Genomic DNA, 19,818 nt, shown 5'->3' on the forward strand with positions numbered 1-19,818 from the left:
TGAAAATTGTTGCACCAACAATGCTACGGAGGGAAGGGGATGTCACATCTTCCAAGCTCTCTCTGAGGTCTGTTGCCTCCTGCTGAGCTCCTGCGTGCTCTTGTCTCACCATCAGCCCTCACAGCCCAATATTATCTCACCTCTGAGCATGGTAGGGCTTCCTGTTTCACAGATCCCATGTTAAATTCAGGGCTCAGCTGCAAAAACATATAGGCAGAGGCAGCCCTCACTTTGCCAAATCATTTTTCTCCCTTGAAAACTGACAAGGAAACTATTTGAGACTTATGGTAGAAGCCCCTAGGTACAGGCATATTTCTGGGCAAGATACACCACTTCAGTAAAAGTATGGTTAATATCAGTACTTCTGTGAGTGTTTATAATCATTCTTAGCTTGTGAAGCAGATTTTATTGCTTTTGGAGGTTGTAATCCAGAAAAGTAGACAGGAAGAGAATATACAGTGAAATATGGAAAAACTCATCTTGGTAAAATTTCTGACAAAGCTAGTCACTGGCACCCCGAGCCCAACTTTCAGAACAACATAGGGACTCTGGCAGCTGGATATCACTGAAAGCTGAGCTGCTGAGTGTTTAATGCCAAAGACTGCACTGACTGTGCAGGGGGCGTTTATTCCCTTTAAAACTGTTTTTGCTCTTGAAGTGACTGTAACGAAGCTTGACGACACAGTGAGGGAGATGCAGTCAAGAAACGCTTTCCATGTCTGAAAAAAGGCAGAGGGGCCTGAGATGAGGAAGAGGGGACGCATGACATTCATAATCCTCCAGTCACCAAGCCACTCTTCAGTGGGCCAGCACCTGATGTGAATTACAGCAGCCTCCAGGTTCCTGCAGCGTATGCTGCCAACAGCTCCTGGGAGCTAGTCCAGCAGTCACAAACCCCTGCCCCTCTCCTCTCCTCTCCTCTCCTCTCCTCTCCTCTCCTCTCCTCTCCTCTCCTCTCCTCTCCTCTCCTCTCCTCTCCTCTCCTCTCCTCTCCTCTCCTCTCCTCTCCTCTCCTCTCCTCTCCTCTCCTCTCCTCTCCTCTCCTCTCCTCTCCTCTCCTCTCCTCTCCTCTCCTCTCCTCTCCTCTCCTCTCCTCTCCTCTCCTCTCCTCTCCTCTCCTCTCCTCTCCTCGAGTCTCCTCGAGTCTCCTCTCCTCTCCTCGAGTCTCCTCTCCTCGAGTCTCCTCTCCTCTCCTCTCCTCTCCTCGAGTCTCCTCGAGTCTCCTCGAGTCTCCTCGAGTCTCCTTGAGTCTCCTCGAGTCTCCTTGAGTCTCCTCGAGTCTCCTCTCCTCGAGTCTCCTCGAGTCTCCTCTCCTCGAGTCTCCTCTCCTCGAGTCTCCTCGAGTTTCCTCGAGTCTCCTCTCCTCGAGTCTCCTCTCCTCTCCTCGAGACTCCTCTCCTCGAGTCTCCTCGAGTCTCCTCGAGTCTCCTCTCCTCGAGTCTCCTCTCCTCGAGTCTCCTCGAGTCTCCTCTCCTCTCCTCGAGTCTCCTCTCCTCGAGTCTCCTCTCCTTGAGTCTCCTTGAGTCTCCTCTCCTTGAGTCTCCTTGAGTCTCCTTGAGTCTCATTGAGTCTCCTCGAGTCTCCTCAGGTCACTTGCCTTCTCCCAGGCAGACGGCGCAGGGATGGTCCCGGCCCAGCTCCACTGGTGGCTCTCCTCACGCTGGAGATGCTAACGAGGATGGATCTGCAGGGTTTGCACAGTTTTGCGCTGCAGAGCAGAAACTGAGCCTTGACTTCTGAAGACAAGTATCTTCAAACAATACGGTTTTCATCCTGTAGATGAAAGGGCTGCTGAGGTGCCATTGATTGTCCTGGAAATTATTTTCACCAAAGAATGCTGGTATCTCTCCCAGTCTGAATTAACAGCCCTCCAGGGCTCGAGCCAAGAGTGTTCCTCTTGGTAACTGGATAATGACATTACTCCTCATTTCACTTACATCACAAGTCACACAGCTTGACGGCTTGGAAGAGAAAAAGCTGGTACCCATATTTCATTTAGTGTGTTTGAGGACGTCCATGATATTTAACACTTAATCTGATTTGTGTAAGTGCAGTGTGAACACGGGGAAAAGCCCTGCTGGTCACACAGTACGTAAGAGATACCTCTAGGGCTTTAAGCCTGGAGGTGAAAACAGACATAAGATAAAGTTTACTTCATGGTATCAGGAAGCCCATACTGGTGGTTAACACCTTGTACTGGATTTTGTCATACCTTTTGAATAACCTCACTGACTACTTAATAAAAAACTTCAAACTAAAGCAACAATGAAAAGTGCTCTCTGCTGTACCTTGTTAAAGTGAGTATTACTTCCTTCGTGTTTAACCTATTCACTGACATGTTTTGGCACTGATTCTGCTATGTAACATAACAGTGTTTCTCAAAGGAACACATTCAAACCTTTTTGCCCATACTGACACAGTTATGGTCACATTGAGCACAGAGAGTGGGGTATCTTATTCCATCCACCAGACACACCACGCTTCTTTTGGACTGACATAAGAGTATGTTTTATCAGGTTCATGAGAAAGATGTGGTCCTCGAACATATGACTTTTGGCATGATTGGTTAATCTAGCTAAGGGCAAATCCCACTGTTGGTATCATTCTTAAACAAGAAGTGATCCAAGAAGAGTGCCCTTTTGGGGTGCTTTCTAAACGAGCCAGCCTCTGCTTCTGCCACATAGATGGATCCCTTTGTATGGGGATGTTTCATCCGCGGCAGTCACAGGCTTCAGGAGCTGCACTGCCCCACAAGGGTATGAGCGCTGGGGTGCTGCATGGATTTAAGCTCTGTTTGGAGTCAGTGAACTGCCTTGTGACTGATGACAGGGGAAAAAAAGAAAATAAAAAAAAAAAAAAAAAGGAAGAAAAAAAGAAAAAAACAGACAAAGCCCAACAACAATGGAGCTACTTGGGTTCTTTGATTAGCCAAGTTCAGCTGGAGGTCCCTACACTGACTAGACAAGTCTTTGATGGAAGGAGAAGAAAAATTGAGATGATTATTTAAAAAGAATTTTCCTGACCAGCATCACTTGGTTTTGCTTCCACTGAAAATTCAGTCCTCATCAAAAATAAAAGATTTCCGAAAAGTTTTCTGAAGTTTCAGTTTCTGAAGCAGTAGGTGCATTCACTGAAAGCAGCGCTTGTAGCCAAATGTGCCTGTTGACAAGGAAGCTCCTGACAGGAAGCCATCTCTCCCAGTCTCGCAGATCTGCTGAAAAGCAAGACCAGAAGATGGATCCCTGCAGGATAATCTCTTGGGAATCTCTTTAGTGAGAAACCTCCTGCAGCTATGGCTCATTTCTCTCTGTCCCTTGCTGAATACCAAAACACGGCATATGAGTCAGGAACCACATGAAGAAAGTAAAAGTTCTTACAAAGGCCCAGCTAGCTAAATCCAAAAGGCTGTGAAAGGAGCAGGGCAGATGCCCTGCCCTGTACATGTTGCATTTGATCAAAAGTGATGAGGGCAGCACAGCAAATACAAAACAACCTGGGAGGATCCTTCCAGAAGAGGAAGGAAAGCACAGTGAGAAGGTGGTATTTAAAATTACTTTCAAGCATTCTCTATGCCATCCCTCTCAAACTGTGTTTTCAAGGTGATGCTACCTGAAAATCCTAAATGAGGAAGCATATTTGCTACTGTTGGGCTCAGTATCACTGTATTTGACATTACCCTGCAGTAGCAACTGCTGGTTTTACTCTGGAAACTTTTGGATCATGCGATTTAACAGCGCACCACAGTTTTTATGCCCATGGCTCTCCAGCTGGATTTTATTTCTCCTGTAGTTTGGTTGAAAGGTACAGGTGCATGAGTGCGCCTTCATGCCTACACACACAGGGGGTCAATTGGGGTGGGGGGGTACATGCATGCGTATGTATGTATGTGTGTCACATCCACTTCATGTTGCAGGTTTCGGTTTACAGGACTTCTGGTGTACAATCAGTCTGTCTGGAAGGAAAGTACGCCCACAAATATCACATGGAACTAGCTGGTTCTGGGCGCTGATCCAGGCAGCCTCATTTAAAGCATCAAGATCATAGAAACCTTTGGCTGGAAAATTAAAAAAAGAAAGTATCAGTTTTCATTCTGGAGACCCACATTCAACTCTTTATGGAAAATATTTTCAGGAAATACCTGTTGACTGAGCCTTTCAGTTTAACCAAACCATATTGCTTTTGCAAATGAAAAAGAAAGGAAAGAAAGAAGTAAAAGAGTAAAAGATATATAAAAAAAGACTCTGCTTTTTGTCCCAGGGGTTGAATTAAATTAACTTCAAACTGAATCATTCTGTATTGTATGAGACTACAGAGAAAACATCACGCTGTGTGTTATGATATGCATTCTCTACTAATTATTAACATCTTTGCATACATACTATTATCAGCAAGTTTCACTTTTTGGCTTTACTTCAAATTCTGTTTAATAAGCATGTGTTATCTGACCATGGCAATGAGGGGGAGTGTATCGTACTTGAGAATACGCTCCTTGTACTGCTGTGGGCAGGGGGGTCAATTTTCTTCCATTGAAGCCTGTGGTGGTTTTGCCAATAACTGGAGTAAAGCTTAGGTAAGCCTGTAACCTTACAGACAAAACCTACAGCTCTCCATAGCCACAACTTCCAGTGAGGTCATTGCACTGATGTACCTATTGTCATCTAAACACTAACCCAGACTTACCCTCAGTTATTTTCCTTTGCAGGAAGAGTGACTGCTCAAAGCTCAGGAGCATTCTTTAAACATCCACCTCAGATGTATTTTCAAGATTGTATTTCATTATAAAAAAAAATCTTGTTTACTTCCATCTTGAAATGGCCTTGCACAGTGTTGCTACAAATGGATTTCCAAAAGGTAGGTTGCTTAGTACCTGAACTTAGATCTTAGAGTTTTCATTTGGAGTTCATGAAGAAAAAGATCTGCATGGTTTGATGTGAAGATGTTTGATTCACCCTTTCCAAAAAGTGTGACAATACAGAAAAAGACTAAAAAAAGTTTTCGTCTTTGAACTCTTAGCAGCACACAATCTTAAAAGAAAAGGATTTGTGCATTTAAAAATATTCCATGGTTTGTGTCATTGGCACATGATAGAGCTCTTCATTAAAGGCCCATACAGTTTTAATATGATTCATATCCAATGGTTCACATAACCACAATAAGCCTTAGATCTCTTAATATGCCTGTTCCTAATGTTCTTTTTGTTAGAAGAGCAACCAAGTAAAGTTTCTTTTCTTGGCTGAGACAAATACCCCTTTTGCTTGCAGGAAATGAATGTGTATTTTCTGTACTTCGGAAAGTTTATTGAATATATTAAAAAAAAAAAAAGAGAGAGAGAGAGAGGGAAAGAGAGAGAGAAAGAAAGAAAGAAGGAAAGAAAGAAAGATGACTTTCTCCTTGCAGGCATGTGTTAGGCATTCCACAAACAAAACACTGTGTAATCAGGGCAGCGGTTGTCTTCCCGTGACACTTGAGTTTTCAGAAAAAGATTTATGTAAGTTATAAAAAGTTTTATGTAAGCAGTTAATATTTCTGAGCTTTTTTTGAACACTGACAGTTCCATTCAACAACAGGGGTAACTCCTCCTACTTAAACTGCGAAACTGAGAGACATGCAGTACGTGTATGTGGTCTGAAGGTCAGTTATAGCATTTACCAGATGATCGAGAGTAAGTCTTATGGAAAAAGAACAACACAGATTATTTTCTCGAGGCCAGGAGCATGAGGCAACCGCAGGGGGAACAGATTTAGCTCAAGCTACAGAACTGATCAGACTTGCATCAGCAAGCATTTAGGGACAGATGCTGGAAGCAGGTCAGTGCCCCCTGGGGAGCTGTGGGCACACAGCACCTCATAGGAGATGCGTGGCGCCTGATATGACTCATTGCACAAATGAGACAATTTTCTGATTCATATCTGGGAGCCTTATGCTGGATTGTTCTCTCAAAGAACAGTTGTCTTTCTGCTTCCACTCCCTCAAAATAAGAATAGCATATTTCAAAATAACCTGAATTGTCCTTTTGCATCCTCCTCTTTCAGATGGAATTCTCATTTTCTCCATCTTTCTTACCACATAACATGTGTAATTAAAAAAAGCCTAACAACAAAAACAGCAAATACAATTGAAATGTCTTTTGAACCTATCTTTTCCTGCAGATTCAACTTTGCTGCTTGGCATCTGTTAACCAAGCCTCAATTTGATCCTCTTTGAGCTGTAACTGTTTTGTACAGATGATGAGTGTTCTCACCGGTCCTGCTTTCTTCTGTGTGTGTCTTCTGGGGACATATTTCTTTGTACTGCTGTAAACTGATCTAGTGTATGGCTCCTTCCCAGAGAACTGGAGGAGAAGTTATCTATTTTTCCAGACATTAAAGGAAACTGTGGGAAATCATGGAGAGTAAAAATAAAAAGTGGGTGAATTAACTGCCTGTGAGCAAGTGGTCCAAACCTGGCACAAAGTATCTCAGAACAGCTGGCAGGCCCAGGGAAAACATCCAGCTGAACTGAAATAACTTTATGTGGGAATGGAGAGGTCTTGGGAGCAGCTTCCAGGCAAAGCACAGATAAGATTTCATTTTGGTCCTGCCATGAGCACACACCTCTGGGATACACGGAGGAGCCCAGCTCTGTGAGGTCCTGGGGATCAGCTGTTTCACTGATTTGAAGAAGCGGGATCTAGGCCTCTTACAAAACAGAACCCAAAGCACAAATACACATACTCAGCAGAAAGAGAATGCTCTTCTTATACTACACGTATTTTTCCCAGTATGTTTATATCACACTGTATCACAAAGTAATCTTCTCAGGCTTGTAAATAAAAAGGAACCAATGACATCCACTGGATGTTCACTGCAGAAGACACTGCATTTTTTAAATACAGGTATTTTAACAAAAACATAAAACTACAGTATATATATTTATGCAGTGTTTAAAAATACCTTTTTTTTCTACCATTCCTCATCCATTTGAATTGTATTTCTTATTTCACCACACAACTCCTATTTCCAAGGTCACCTACTATTTACCTTTGGGTAAGTGCTAGTGCTGTGCCTTTTTTACAGCTAACAGCACAGGTGTAAAACCTGGTTGAACTACCAGTCCCAATGCTGCCTGAGGGATATTTTATTTTAACGACTGTATGCGTCTAGTCTGTACATTATTCTTGGATCCTGCTGCTCATTTTGAAATATGCATTTCTGCAGTTTTGAAAGAACTCAAAAAGTAATGATGTAGTGGTGAAGCAGGTTGCTAATATTTTTGTGTTTTGATTCAGAATATACTGACACAAAAAGAGCACCATCCCAAGAGGCACGTCCCACAAAGCAATGACTACTTTTATTTCTCCTGGATGGAGCATACAAAGAGAACAGGATAATTAACAGGAAGCTTAAAGCAAGCCGTGATAACTACCTTCCCTTCAGACTAACTGGAGGAAAGAAGTAGCTGCAAACTGCTAAACTAGTGCTTAATTTTTTTTTTAATTTTTTTTTTCTTCTTCTTCCCACTTCCTTCCCCTTGTTTCCTGCTTGGTCTGTAGCTTACCTTGTATGGGATTGACTTCAGGCTTTTTGGGCTCTGGCCTCCTCAAGCGCTTGGGTAGCATGTCATTCTCTTGGTGCCATTTCTTCAGGCACTGTGGCTCATGGATGCTGATGGACGTTGTTCCGTACTCACGGCCACATATGTAACAAATCACTGTTGGTGGCCGTCTTACCACTCGTGCCTGCAAATGGCAATAGTAAAGAAGGATAAGCAGTGTTTTCAACACTAATTTTGAATCAGAACAACTTTGAATGAAAACAAGCGTGTATGTTAAGAAACTGGTTCATACGTGTGAACTCAGTGTGCATGTTTCTGTCAGTTTTGTTACCTCTGGATTCAGTCCTGGAGCTTGGAGGGGGGACATTGCCTCATAAACTGGCCATTTGGAACAGGTAGGCTCCTTCTGCAGATATTGGGCTGAAAATTCATGTGTGTCACCTGGTTAATACTTAGCTACATAGATTTTAGCTCTTTTATTTCCCAACGCCACATTCATGGAAATGCTGACTCTTCACTTGCAGAAACAACCCTTCTGCTTGATCGGATTGCTGCAGCACAGTAACCATTTTAAACATCAAAGCCTTTTTTTTTTTTTTTTTAATCTATCAAACAGAAGTAGCATGGCCAGCAGCAACAGAAGCTTCCTCAGCTGAACTGCTGAGATGCGCATCCAGTAGCAGAAAGCCCCCATTCAAGCATCATGTCTGGCCTTAGCATCTCCTTTAAGCTGGACAGTGAAGGCAGCTGCCTCAGGCTTGTGATTCTGGTCCCTCACACTGTGTTACTTCTATTACAGATCAGTTAGCCGGTGGAATTTTTGGCTTTGAAGGATTAAAACCGATCCAGGGTATTTCAGTATTGGGAGAAAAAAGGAACTGTTTCTTGTTTATCCCAAAGACCTCAGTGTGAATTTTGCCAGTGATTTCAAAGAGGGCAGAGCTAGGCTCCAAGCAAGTCATTGTTTCTGCACTGCAGACCTGCTTTTGTTTGCAGGAAAAAAAAAATATCTCAACAAAAAGAAAAAAAAAGAAAAAAAAATTCCTGAAACCCAAGGCCCACAAATACACGTTCGAAGCTTGAAAAATATATAATTACTGTGGTATTGCAGATTATGGACTTGACTGTGTCTTTAGGCACGTCCTGTGCTAGGCGTGGTGTCAGCACCAGCCCTGCTTCAGGAGTAGTGTGAAGGAGAAATGTGCTGCAGAGACAGGACTTCGAGACACAGCGAGGGTTCTTGCAGCTCTCACTGTTTCCTTCACTCCTGCCTGCAAAATGCCAGTAAGAGACAACCTACTCCCTGTCCTCTTAAAGGTAGGGGGAGAGCGTGCCAGAGCAAACACGGGAGGCCTTTCTCACTCAAACAAGGGAGGTGGGGATTTCGTTTTTTCCTCCGTGTAAGACAAAGCATAACCAATTCCAGTATTTATGACTCCCTCTCTCAGCCCATCAGTGTACTCAAGAAAGTTTGGGCAGCTCTTCTCACATTTATGCTACAGTCTGAAAATGTCATTAGAGAATAATCTGCATCTTTCTTTCCTGTAACACACATGTAAACTCAATTACATGAAGAAATACTACTCTACAAAGCGTATTTTTGCTGGGAAAAGTTGGGCTTTGTCTGGGAAATTCTCACATAGAAATGAAATATAACTTACCCAAAGACAGGCAATCTGAGTACTTTCTCATCTTCTTAACTTTCAAATGCAATTTCCTTAGTCATCTTTGGTAACAAGGTAATTGAAATATGAATGCATAAGCGTCTCTTTCTATTCACAGCTGAATATAGCGACTGCTGATTTAAGAGTGCCCTTTAACTTTTCTTTATCAGCTTTCACAAAGCTCCTTACTTCAGCTCTTCACCTAGCTCTTGTCTGACTTGGAGATACAAATCTGGGTCCTGACAGAGACAGTGAGTGGTTCTCTGCAGGCTCTGAAGAGCTGTACATGAGGACACTGTAGCACAAACTGTTGGGGTTAGAGGACTCATTGCAGTGCGCATGTTTGTTATATGCATGTTTACAGTGTTTTAGAAACAGTTTTCTAAAAAAGAGCGCTAATTGTAAGAACACCAGGAGCATGTTTTCTTGCCTAGTTTCCATTAGCTATGTTCCTGCTGTTCAGTAAAACAGCTGATTTACTGGATATAAAGTGGGACAGATCAATTTGACTTACATTCATTACGTAGGGATGCTTTTTATGGTACCAGGATGGTAAAAAGCAATCCTAGAACAAAAATGGAAATCAAGCTTGCCTGGCCTGCACTGTTGGAATCGTTTCCACTGTATAGAGTATTATAATAAAAACAAATGTGTAGCTTCAAGAAGACTTAAAGTCCTGATATGACCCAGCTGAAAAAGCACTTAAATATTCACAATAAATTTAAAAGAAACATTGAAAATCACCGTTGAAATCAAGTGTTTTCTATCTTAAAAATATTTCCCTAGTGATTGTGGATAGCCTATTATCTCTGACTGCTTCACTCAAACCAGTTACTCTTGCACTAAAGCGATTGCAATGTCTCACTGCTGAGCAGCTGCCGCAGACCCACAGGACAAAACTGAGTCCAGTGCAACCTGGATACACTTCCACAGCTCACCAAGATGGTCTTTCTGATAGTCTCACCTGAAAACCGAAAGACTGAATGAGCAATCCTGTGATCCCTCCAGATCCTGACAGAGTTAATAGGTGGGTTTTAAGGTGCCAGTGAACAAAATCAGGCCTGCAGCTAAATAGAGGATTCTCTTTTCCAAGCTTGTCAGTTGAGACTGATTCAATGCTAAATCCTATTTGGTGAGAAAAATGATTAAGAAATCTGCTGAAGAACAGAATGTATCTGTTTTGTAACTTTCACAATTAAAAACTGCAGAAACAATAGCATGAACCAAAATTAATTCAAAGGAATCAGATCACTGTAAGGATGGAATGACTTCTTCCAGAAATGTAGTGAGTCTGAACCATCACCTACACATTACATACACAAATCCTTCTCTGCAAACACACACACGGTAAAACAAAACAAGGCAATGATCCCCTCCTCCCCCCTCAAAAAAAAAAAAGAGAACCCCACCAAAAACCTGAAGAAGAATACTACAATATTACGACAGTTGTAGTAATAGCTCATTCATTGCTTAACTGTGGAATCCTAGGTATGATATGCTTTATTTGGAATTTCTACAGCTGATCGTATTTATCCTTCATTTCTTTTTCTCTTCAGAGTATGCCTACCCCAAATGTCACATCTGGAGGCCTGCAGTTTGAAACTAAACTATTTTTGGAATCACCACAATTTTCCAACCCAAACTACTCACAGGCCAGTGGCTGGGCTGTCGGCTCCCTGCTTTGTTTTTCACTTTTGAAAAGGGTGGTAGGAAAGGTCTGTTCCTGAGGACATGTGTTCTTATAAAAATACCTACAAATACCTCATGGTGCAGTTAGGCTTTCCTTTGGTGCCTCAGTATTTTCTTTCTTCTCCATGACTGCTAAGTGTGCCTGTGTTACCATGAATGAAGTCATTTTACTCAGAGTGCTACAAAATGGTGTGTTTTCAATAGACCTGACATTACTTGAGGTTAGCCCCAGGCTGCTGTTCTGGTGTTACATGAGGTCAAACCTTCCCATACTGAACAAAGCTTTTAATTTCTTCTTAAGCATATCCAACAAGACTGGCTCCCAAGCTCCCCTCCATAAATATTTGTCATCCAGGAAAGAAAGTCACCTCCCACTTGTTATTTGTTTAATTGTCCATGTATTTTAATGGGAGGAGGGGAGGCCTCCCGCTCTCGGCCACAGCTCTCATCATAGGCTTGACTTGCCCAAGGAACAGAGAGAGGTTCAGAAAAAAGATTGGCATAAGCACTTCATAATGGCATCAGGCTGTATGAAAGCAGCAGCCTTTTCCAGACATTCCTCTCTGAAAAGCAAGAGGCATTTTGCACCAGGGGCAGAGGCAACCTGTGGAGCAGCTCTCCAGACCATCCAAAGGAGCATTTCACAGCCTCTGCCCCACCACAACAGCAGGCTGATGTCAGGACTGCTCGGGTGCCAAGGTATAAAACGACCTTGAACAACAAGGTAATTCTGCCTGGTGATGCAGGTTATGAAAGATGTTACCCTACTGGAATCAGCAGAATATCCCATTTTAATCCTGATGTGCTACCTTTGAAAAAAAAAATATATATAAATATATATATATATATATATATATCTCAGTATAATGAACACAGCACTTGTGTAAAAGTAGAAAGGCAGGAACTTCAATCACTAGCAGTGACAATATGCACTAAATTGAATTCAAAAAATTATTTCACTGACTATTCTCACCTACTTTCTGTGTTTGCCAGCACATTCGCCGGTACTCACCTAAGAAGATATCAAGAACTGCCACAATTGAGACAAAGTCTGTCATTTCCCACCCTCCTTTGAATTACAGGGCTGCTGAAGGTGTTTTCATTGTACAAAGTGAGTAGATGACTTTATGTTAGAGGAAGATACAACATCAACATTTTGTTATTAAACAAGTTTGCAAGACTTATCTTGTATTAAAATGAATTACAGTAACGGGAGAACACGAAAATTGTATTTTTAGGTAAACACGATAAGAAGAAAACGGCAGATGGCAGCACCAGACACTAGTGACACATCTGATAGGATTTTAGGCTCAATGTTATCACCATGTGTTGTCCAAAAACCTGTAAAACATATACCCACAGGAAGTCATTAATACGCACTTACAGAGGCAGGAGCACACATTTTGGTCTATGCAAGAATAAAAAAAAAAAAACACATTCTGCTCTACCACAAGTCTGAGTTTCAATGGTTCCAGACATCACTTCCATTGCCTAAGGTATCAGAGCAGAATCCTAGCGGTATGCAAGAAATAGGATTTCTGAGCTGACGTGGTGTTTGAGACTCTGTGAAGCGTAGGCTGTTGTTTGTTTTACGTAGTCAGACTTGACTAACTCAGACGTGTTCATGTATTCACAGAGCAAGGATAGAGGCGACGTCTTAAGGAGGCTGTTGAGTGTCCAGCACTAAAGGCATTTAACACCAAACTGAGCAAGAGTTTGTTGGTAAGTATTGGTCTGGCTGATCCTGCACTTGCTAATGGAAAGATTTCAGTCAGACAAAAGTACCTGCAGCTGGCCAGGGGAGGCCCATGGGAGTGCAGAGACCCACCAGGAGCATGCAGGTCATGCAAGAGTGGCTGACGAGGCAAATGGGAAAAAAGAAAGACACAGGGAACTACAGGCTGGTCAGTCTCACCTCTGTGCCTGCCAAGATGAGGGAACAGATCCTTCTGGAAACTGTGCTAAGGCACATGGAAAATAAGGAGGTGATTGGTGACAGCCAACATGTCTTTGCTAAGGGCAGATCGTGCCTGACAAATGTGGAAGCCTTCTACAGTGGAGTTACAGCATTGATGGATAGGGGAAGAGCAACTGACATTGTCTCTCTGGACTTGTGCAAAGCATTTGACGCTGTCCTCCATGATATCCTTGTCTCTAAATTGGAGATACATGGATGTGATGGTTGGGCCACTTGGTGGGTAAGGACTTGGCTGGATGGCTGCTCTCAAAGGATTGTGGTCAACAGCTCTGTGTCCAGGTGGAGGTCAGTGATGAGCGGTGTTCCCCAGCAGTCAGTACTGGGACCTGTGCTGTGCAATGTCTTTGCTGGTGACATGGACAGTGCGGGTTTGCCAATGCCACCGAGCTGTGTGCTGTGGTTGACGTGCTGGCAGGAAGGGATGCCAGCCAGAGGGACCTGGGCAGGCCGAGAGGTGGGCCTGGGTGAACCTCATGAAGGGGAGACCTTACAGCGGCCTTCCAGTACATAAAGGGGTCCCACAGGAAAGCTGGGGAGGGACTCTGTTAGGGAGTACGGTTATAGGAGAAAGAGTAATGGCTTTAAACTGAAAGACCATAGATTTAGGTTAGGCATGAGGAAGAAATTCCTTTCTATGAGGGCAGTGAGGCCCTGGCACAGGCTGCCCAGAGAAGCTGTGGATGCCCCATCCCTGGAGGTCTTCAAGGCCAGGCTGGATGGGGCTTTGGGCAACCTGGTCCTGAAGGTGTCCCTGCCCACAGCAAGGGGGTTGGAACCGGCTGGTCTTCCAACCCAAACCATTCTTTGATTCTTTGATTGCATTCACAGTATTACAGACTCAGTTGGTTTTTGTTTGTTCATCTTTGTTTTCAGTTATTCCTCCCCTCTGATGTTTCGCTGAATTAGGACTTTAAAAGAGGTGTGTAAATAATTTACTGTCACATTGGCTAGGTCTGTTAAGAGAAACATGGACCTCCCCAAATGTTTTTCTCCTCCAAGAAGCTTGCAAAGTCTCTCTATAAGCTCACCGTGACTCCTTCCCTCATGAGCCACCATAAGCACTGTGTGAATTTACATCAGCCTACAGCAAACAGGGTTGGAAGCTGCTTTAACTATAACCCTTCATTAATCAGGGGTAACTGATGTAATTCCTGCCAGAACCAAAGCAAACTGCCATTTCATTCCACCAGCAGTATATTTTAATAGAATTAATAAGCAGCTGAATAGCTGTTAGAGCAAGCAAATTAAAACCATTTGCTGGAAAAAGATGAAGACTGTACACAGGACTCAGACCTTGTCTGTGCTCACAGTGAATCAGCTGCCCCTCCATGAGATTAGTGCTTCTCAACATCCTTTGATGTGTGGGCTTTTCAAAAATTTGAACTGGAGGTGGAGACCCTCACACAGAGAGTTTAAATCAATGGAAGAGATGCTTTCTTTGGCTACTTCTTAGAAGAAGTCTTCTGATCCTGAACAGCCATTGCAATCACAGGATGTTTCTTTCACTCTTTCCATACCCCTCTCTGCTTTGAAAGTGTACCTCTGTACAGACGGACAGCTTGAAAAATATTATTTATATTGAGTACAAAGAGAGAAAAAACATCTTGCCTTCTTGAAAGTCATCAATAACTGTGAAGTCCTTCAGAGTCAATTACAAACCGCGAACTGTATGGCCTCATTAGTAGGGCTGCAACTGAAAAACTTACTGATTGGAAGTAAATGAGGAAAACTGCTGTTCACACACAGGGAAGAACAGATTGGAACACATTTCATTCTGGCTCTGCAGAGCTCACAGAAGTAAAAAGCGGCAATAATGTTGTTGTTCAACAAGTCAGCAGATGTGAGAGAATCCACACAGGGAGCCGACGTTGTGCAAGAGGGCAGCGTTTTTACAGAGTCACTCTCAATGCCAAACCACATGCTAAACTTGTTTTTGTGTGTCACTATAACTATGGACATTTTTCCTCATACAACCACTTCCCCCTGTTTTAAACATACAGAATTGCACACGGTGGACAAACTCTTGGCCTCACACCCACGCCTTTCATTGCACAATCACCTTAAAGCAACGCATTTGGTAAATGGTTCTCCAGTAAATAGTACAATGCATTGGAAGGCAAAGAGAGACTCTCCTTTCCTACAGCTGTAGGTGTACCTGTGCAGCACTTCGCACTATATGAAACCAGCCAATAAAAGACCTGCGGTGTGGACATAATTTGCTATTATCTATCAGTCAGGGGCCTCAAACAGCTTAATATTGAAATGCCTCACATTTTTATCCCCATATTTGCCATTGCCTCAATCAACTCAATTACTTTTAGCAGCTAGAGAATTGGGGAAGACCATGCTTCAACTTTTAAAACCTTTTTAGAAGTGCTCTGCATAGCACTGCATTCCTTCATTCTTTTGGTGACTGAGACAGCTGAAGGCCATTTTCAGAAGTCAGATAGGCAACCTAGAGTCCAAATCCCACTGAGAAGAAACATCAAGATATTTATTTTTGACACCAGGCCTAAATTTAGACATCTATCTTTTTAAAACATTCCTAGCCAAAAAGACAACTTGTGCTGAAACAAACGCAGGAAAAAATATGCCATTTTCCAAAACTTTGTGTAGCTTTTGGGTCATGTGAATCAGCTTTTTTTTTTTTTTTTTTTTGATCTGGAATCAAATTCAGTGGAAAGAAATGTGCAGTCTTATTTATTTTGTTGCTATACTCTGCTGCCTTTGAACATGCAGTCCTCAGTAAATTCATATTTCAAGCCAAGGTTAAGAATAATGGCAAAAAATGAAATTCACTGTAGCGCTTACAGAACAATGAAGAATTGCATTTCAGGTTAACTAAATAAAAGGGCCTAATATCTACTAAAACGTACAACATTCAAAGCTTGCCTAAGCTGCTGAACAGATTATCCTAATAAACTATAGCACATAAAGGTCCCCTTTGGGAACATAACTCTCATAGGAACACAGAGTACACGTACCAAACCACTCTCTTACACAGAAAAATCAAAAGAAATAGGAGTAAGTAGTTTTCTTTATTCAAACAATAGCCCCCTCAGCTTTGCCTGCTATTCAGCGAAGAAGCATTTGCACAGAGCCAAAAGATTCTTCTGAAAGAAAGCGATTGCGAAATTAAGATAAGAACTCAGTCTCTCCTGCAACAAAACACATCCACACCCGTTCACACAACGTGTGCTTTAGCAATTTACCTTCTCTAATGTGACTGGTGCAGCCCCGCTCTTTCTCTGACTGGCCTTACAGGGATCTTCTCTTGCTGAGCCAGATTTATGGGGGTTAGCCCCTGGCAACCCCACACCGCTGCCATTTCCTTTGCAGCTCCTCTGGTGCACAATGAGACGGTCTGGAAGGAAGGTCCGGCCACAATTTCCACAGGGCAGAAGCTGGGCTTGAGCGCTCTGATAAGCTGCTTCATTATCAGCTGTAAGCACGCAGGAACCACCAGTAAGGGCCTCAGGTCTCCGAGGCTCTGGTCTTCTCAGATGTCTTGGTAGCTGATCGTTTTCAATACGCCACTTCTCTAAGCACTGGGGTTCATGTATAGAGATGGACTGTGACCCAAATTCTTTGCCACAGATATAGCATACCCTGAAGCAAGGTCTCCGTGGAGGGATGACCGGTCGACTCAGTGGCATCTTAGACATGTTTGAAGAGTCTGGCTGCTTTGATATTATTGCAGTGCCTGGCCGCCTTCTCTGGGGTCCAGCTTCTAGAGGTACTTCTGGCAAAATTCGGGGAATATCCGTCACATTTGATGGTGCAACCTGCTCAGAAGGCAAGAGGGCAGAGACACTAGCAGGGCTGTCCCCAGCACTTGGCAGAGTGTCACTAGTTTTGTTCAGATTCTTTTTATTGACATTTGCTTCCATCAAGAATACGTTTCAAGAAAGTTCTCTCTCTTGTACCCATAAAGGACTTGAGAAAGCCTATTATTCAGCGTGGTCCTCCATCTCCTCAATTCAGTTTCGTGGGCTGGAATGTACTAGAGCCTTCAAAGCTGGAAAATTGCATCTAGTGACTGTTTCAGTAGAGAAGGAGGGTTTCTGTGTGTTGATCTTTTGCTCTTTGGTCTTGCATGATCCTGAAACAAATTCAGTCAGCACACATTAATAAATACTATATCTATGGTTACAACCAGTGGTTTATGACAAGGATCACTTGACTGTACTACTCTATTACATTTTTAAATAGTAGGCGTATAACATCAAATACCAACTACCCCTAATTATCACCTGAACAATGAAAATCTGAAATTCTAGACTCAGATGGTTCAAAGCCATGAAGGAAATGGAAGTGGAAAGGTTTGCATAACGGGAAGTATTTGAAATACATGTGCTTTTGAGTATAATCAATATTCTTTAGTTTCAATTTCTGGCAGAACTGACACAGTCATTAATTTCTAAACTACTTATACTGATAGTTAATTTTCCTGCCTCAAGAGAAATGTCCCTTAGTAGAGAGATCTACATCCAGTCTCCAAAGGGTGATTAATTAACATGGAAAATCTTCCCAGTCTGCAGGTTGAAGCAAGTGACAAGGCCCCTTCACTCAGCACTTGTGAGGTAGTGTCTCAAGTGTTGGGTCTCCCAGTACAAGAGAGATGTTAACAAACCTTCTCTCCTTGATCACTCCCTGGTCTGAACAGAGGGGATGAATTTTCCTGCACTCTGGGATGAGGACACAGTTTTGTTGTTACCCTCGAGATGACAAACTTAAACTTTGTCTACAGCACTGAGAAGCCCTGAGTCAGTTCTAGCCTCCAATAACAGATTCTTGGGGATAGATAAAGGACATAGGCAACATAGGCAACAGTGGGAAAAAAAAAAAAAAAGAGTTGCCAACAGGTTCACATGACTTGCCAGGCATACAAAGATGCTTAGACAGGAACAATTAACAGTACTCAGGCAGCTAATTGACTCCAAATTGGTACAGTCACATTTTAATGAAATAATTTTTGCCCCTACCAACAATGTTGCCTTAATGTAAAAACTTTGTTGTGTGACTGTGTAGAAAACATTACTAAAGTACAACAAATGCCAAAGCTTTTCCCTTGTTTTCCTTTTAGAAGGTCTACATTTTCTGATCTTAACTTTAAAGACAGCCAAGCACGTTGCACCACGAATTTGCGAGGGTTTGCCCGTGTCAGTGAGGCAGCGTACATGACACAGTCAGGTGAGTGGTTTGAGTGTGTGAGGTTTACATCTGCAAACGAGCCGAGAGGCTACCCTACTGTAAGGCCCTTTCATAGACTGGGAGAGTTTCCAGGGAGGGTGGCCTGCTGGATGAATCCAAGTTGGGAATTAGCCAAGCTCTTTAGGAGGATGAAGGGAATGGAGAGCCAGGGAAACATTAAAGGGTCACGAAGGCAGGGGAGATAAGGGTTACTGGAGGGTCACAGGAAGGGGAGCATCAGAAAGTCCAGCTACGCTCAGGGAACTTCTGAACTTCGCAAGATTAACGCTCGCAGCCGCATGTCCTATTCATTGATTTATCTCAGAAAATTTTCTGCTACCTGAGAGGATTCCTAAAGGAGCAGTGGACACCGATCTGACTGCCGCGTGAAGAACGCTAGGTGACTGAATCCATTAAAATTAAGAATGAATCAGTCAAAAAGAGATGCTGTAAAGCACCCATTAACAATATGCCCTATTGTTGGATTTCCAAGCTTGCTATTGTAAATACTTCATAACAGAATTATGCTTCCTTGTGGGGATTACACCATTTGGTCTACATTTATTGCTGCCAAGCTGACCGTTATTATTTGGAAAGTTCCTATAAATTCAGTGTGAAATTAAAAGGCACATGAGCTGTTCAGATCTTATTTTCTCAAGCTCGGTAATTAAGATGTGGAAGTAAATCAGGTTTCGGATTTAAAATTTCTTTTCAAAACATAAAACTTTGTTGTTTTTTTTTTCCTCTAAAAATGTTATGGTGTTATTTAATAAAGTGGGGAGGTACAGCTGATCATTGCATATAGTTTTTGGAAAATATTCATCTCCTCTGCAGTTCCACTGAGTACCATACTTAAACAAATATCTCGTGAACTGCAATGACAGGCCCTGTTCCACTGATGGATGACATCGATTTAATTAAAAGGAACTGAAATGCAACAGCTAGTTCAACGCCAGGCTGGGAGCCTCACTTTTTACCCAGAATGACAAGAGTGCAAATAGTTCGGTACATCTCTTATCTTCTTGTGCTGTGCTTTTAAGCTTATCCTAACCAGAAAGCACAGCAATAGCATTATTATCCAGGCTTTAGTAATGCTGCCTTCTCTTCGCTGCCATGTGTGATTCAACCTACACAGGCAAATGGAAACTTCTACCCTGAAATGGCCTTCTTTATGTCTTCTTTCACGTCAGTGTTGGAACTTGGAAGCAAAGTTGACACATACGTTTCCTATTTCCTGTATGCAGCCTGTTCCTGAAGAGTGACCCACTCTGTTTTTCATCTCTCTTGAATCTCTCATGTAAACAATTCCTCAAAACCCATTATAAGGTCATTTTATAAGGCTGGATTCCTTAACTGAATTGAACAAAACATACTTGTGCTAGCTGGGGGATTAAATTGGCCGTTTCCAATGAATCCTCAACACTACTGCTTTTGACTTAGCAAGAATTCCACATGGAGACCTCCCAGATGAAAAGAAGAGTTTACCTTGTGGAAGAACACATTGCATAAAGCCTCCTGCTGCCAGAACACAACCGTGTTTGTTCAATGGACAAAATATAGAAGTAGCTGTGATAATCTGGGGAACCTGTTTATGTGCAGCTTACAGATGCTGACCGACAGCATGGCTTCTCCTCCTGCAGCTGTATCTGACCATAAGATCCACTTAAACTGCACAGCTGGCTTGCTGTCATTGTTCCCCTCCGCCAGCACAGAACAGAACAAGCTCAATCCTTGCACCAGATAAACACAGTGCTCAAAACA

At 42.6% G+C, this 19,818-nt stretch overlaps 1 protein-coding gene across 1 annotated transcript in view; it reads right to left on the reverse strand.

Annotated features, from left to right (window-relative positions):
• Positions 1-3,902: 3,902 nt before the first annotated feature.
• ZNF475 (zinc finger protein 475) overlaps positions 3,903-19,818 on the reverse strand; it is a gene marked incomplete at its 3' end in the record, with an annotated part of 30,167 nt that continues 14,251 nt past the window's right edge. Inside the window, exons 3-5 of the mRNA XM_082783917.1 lie at positions 16,077-16,966; positions 7,537-7,717; positions 3,903-4,054 (exon numbers count right to left, since the gene is read on the reverse strand). Coding sequence (XP_082640043.1) covers positions 3,903-4,054; positions 7,537-7,717; positions 16,077-16,754 — 1,011 coding nt within the window. The 5' untranslated portion in view covers positions 16,755-16,966. The remainder of the gene's footprint in view (positions 4,055-7,536; positions 7,718-16,076; positions 16,967-19,818) is intronic.

This window comes from Aythya marila, assembly GCF_965140915.1.
Source record: "Aythya marila genome assembly, chromosome: Z".
NCBI lineage: Eukaryota > Metazoa > Chordata > Aves > Anseriformes > Anatidae > Aythya > Aythya marila.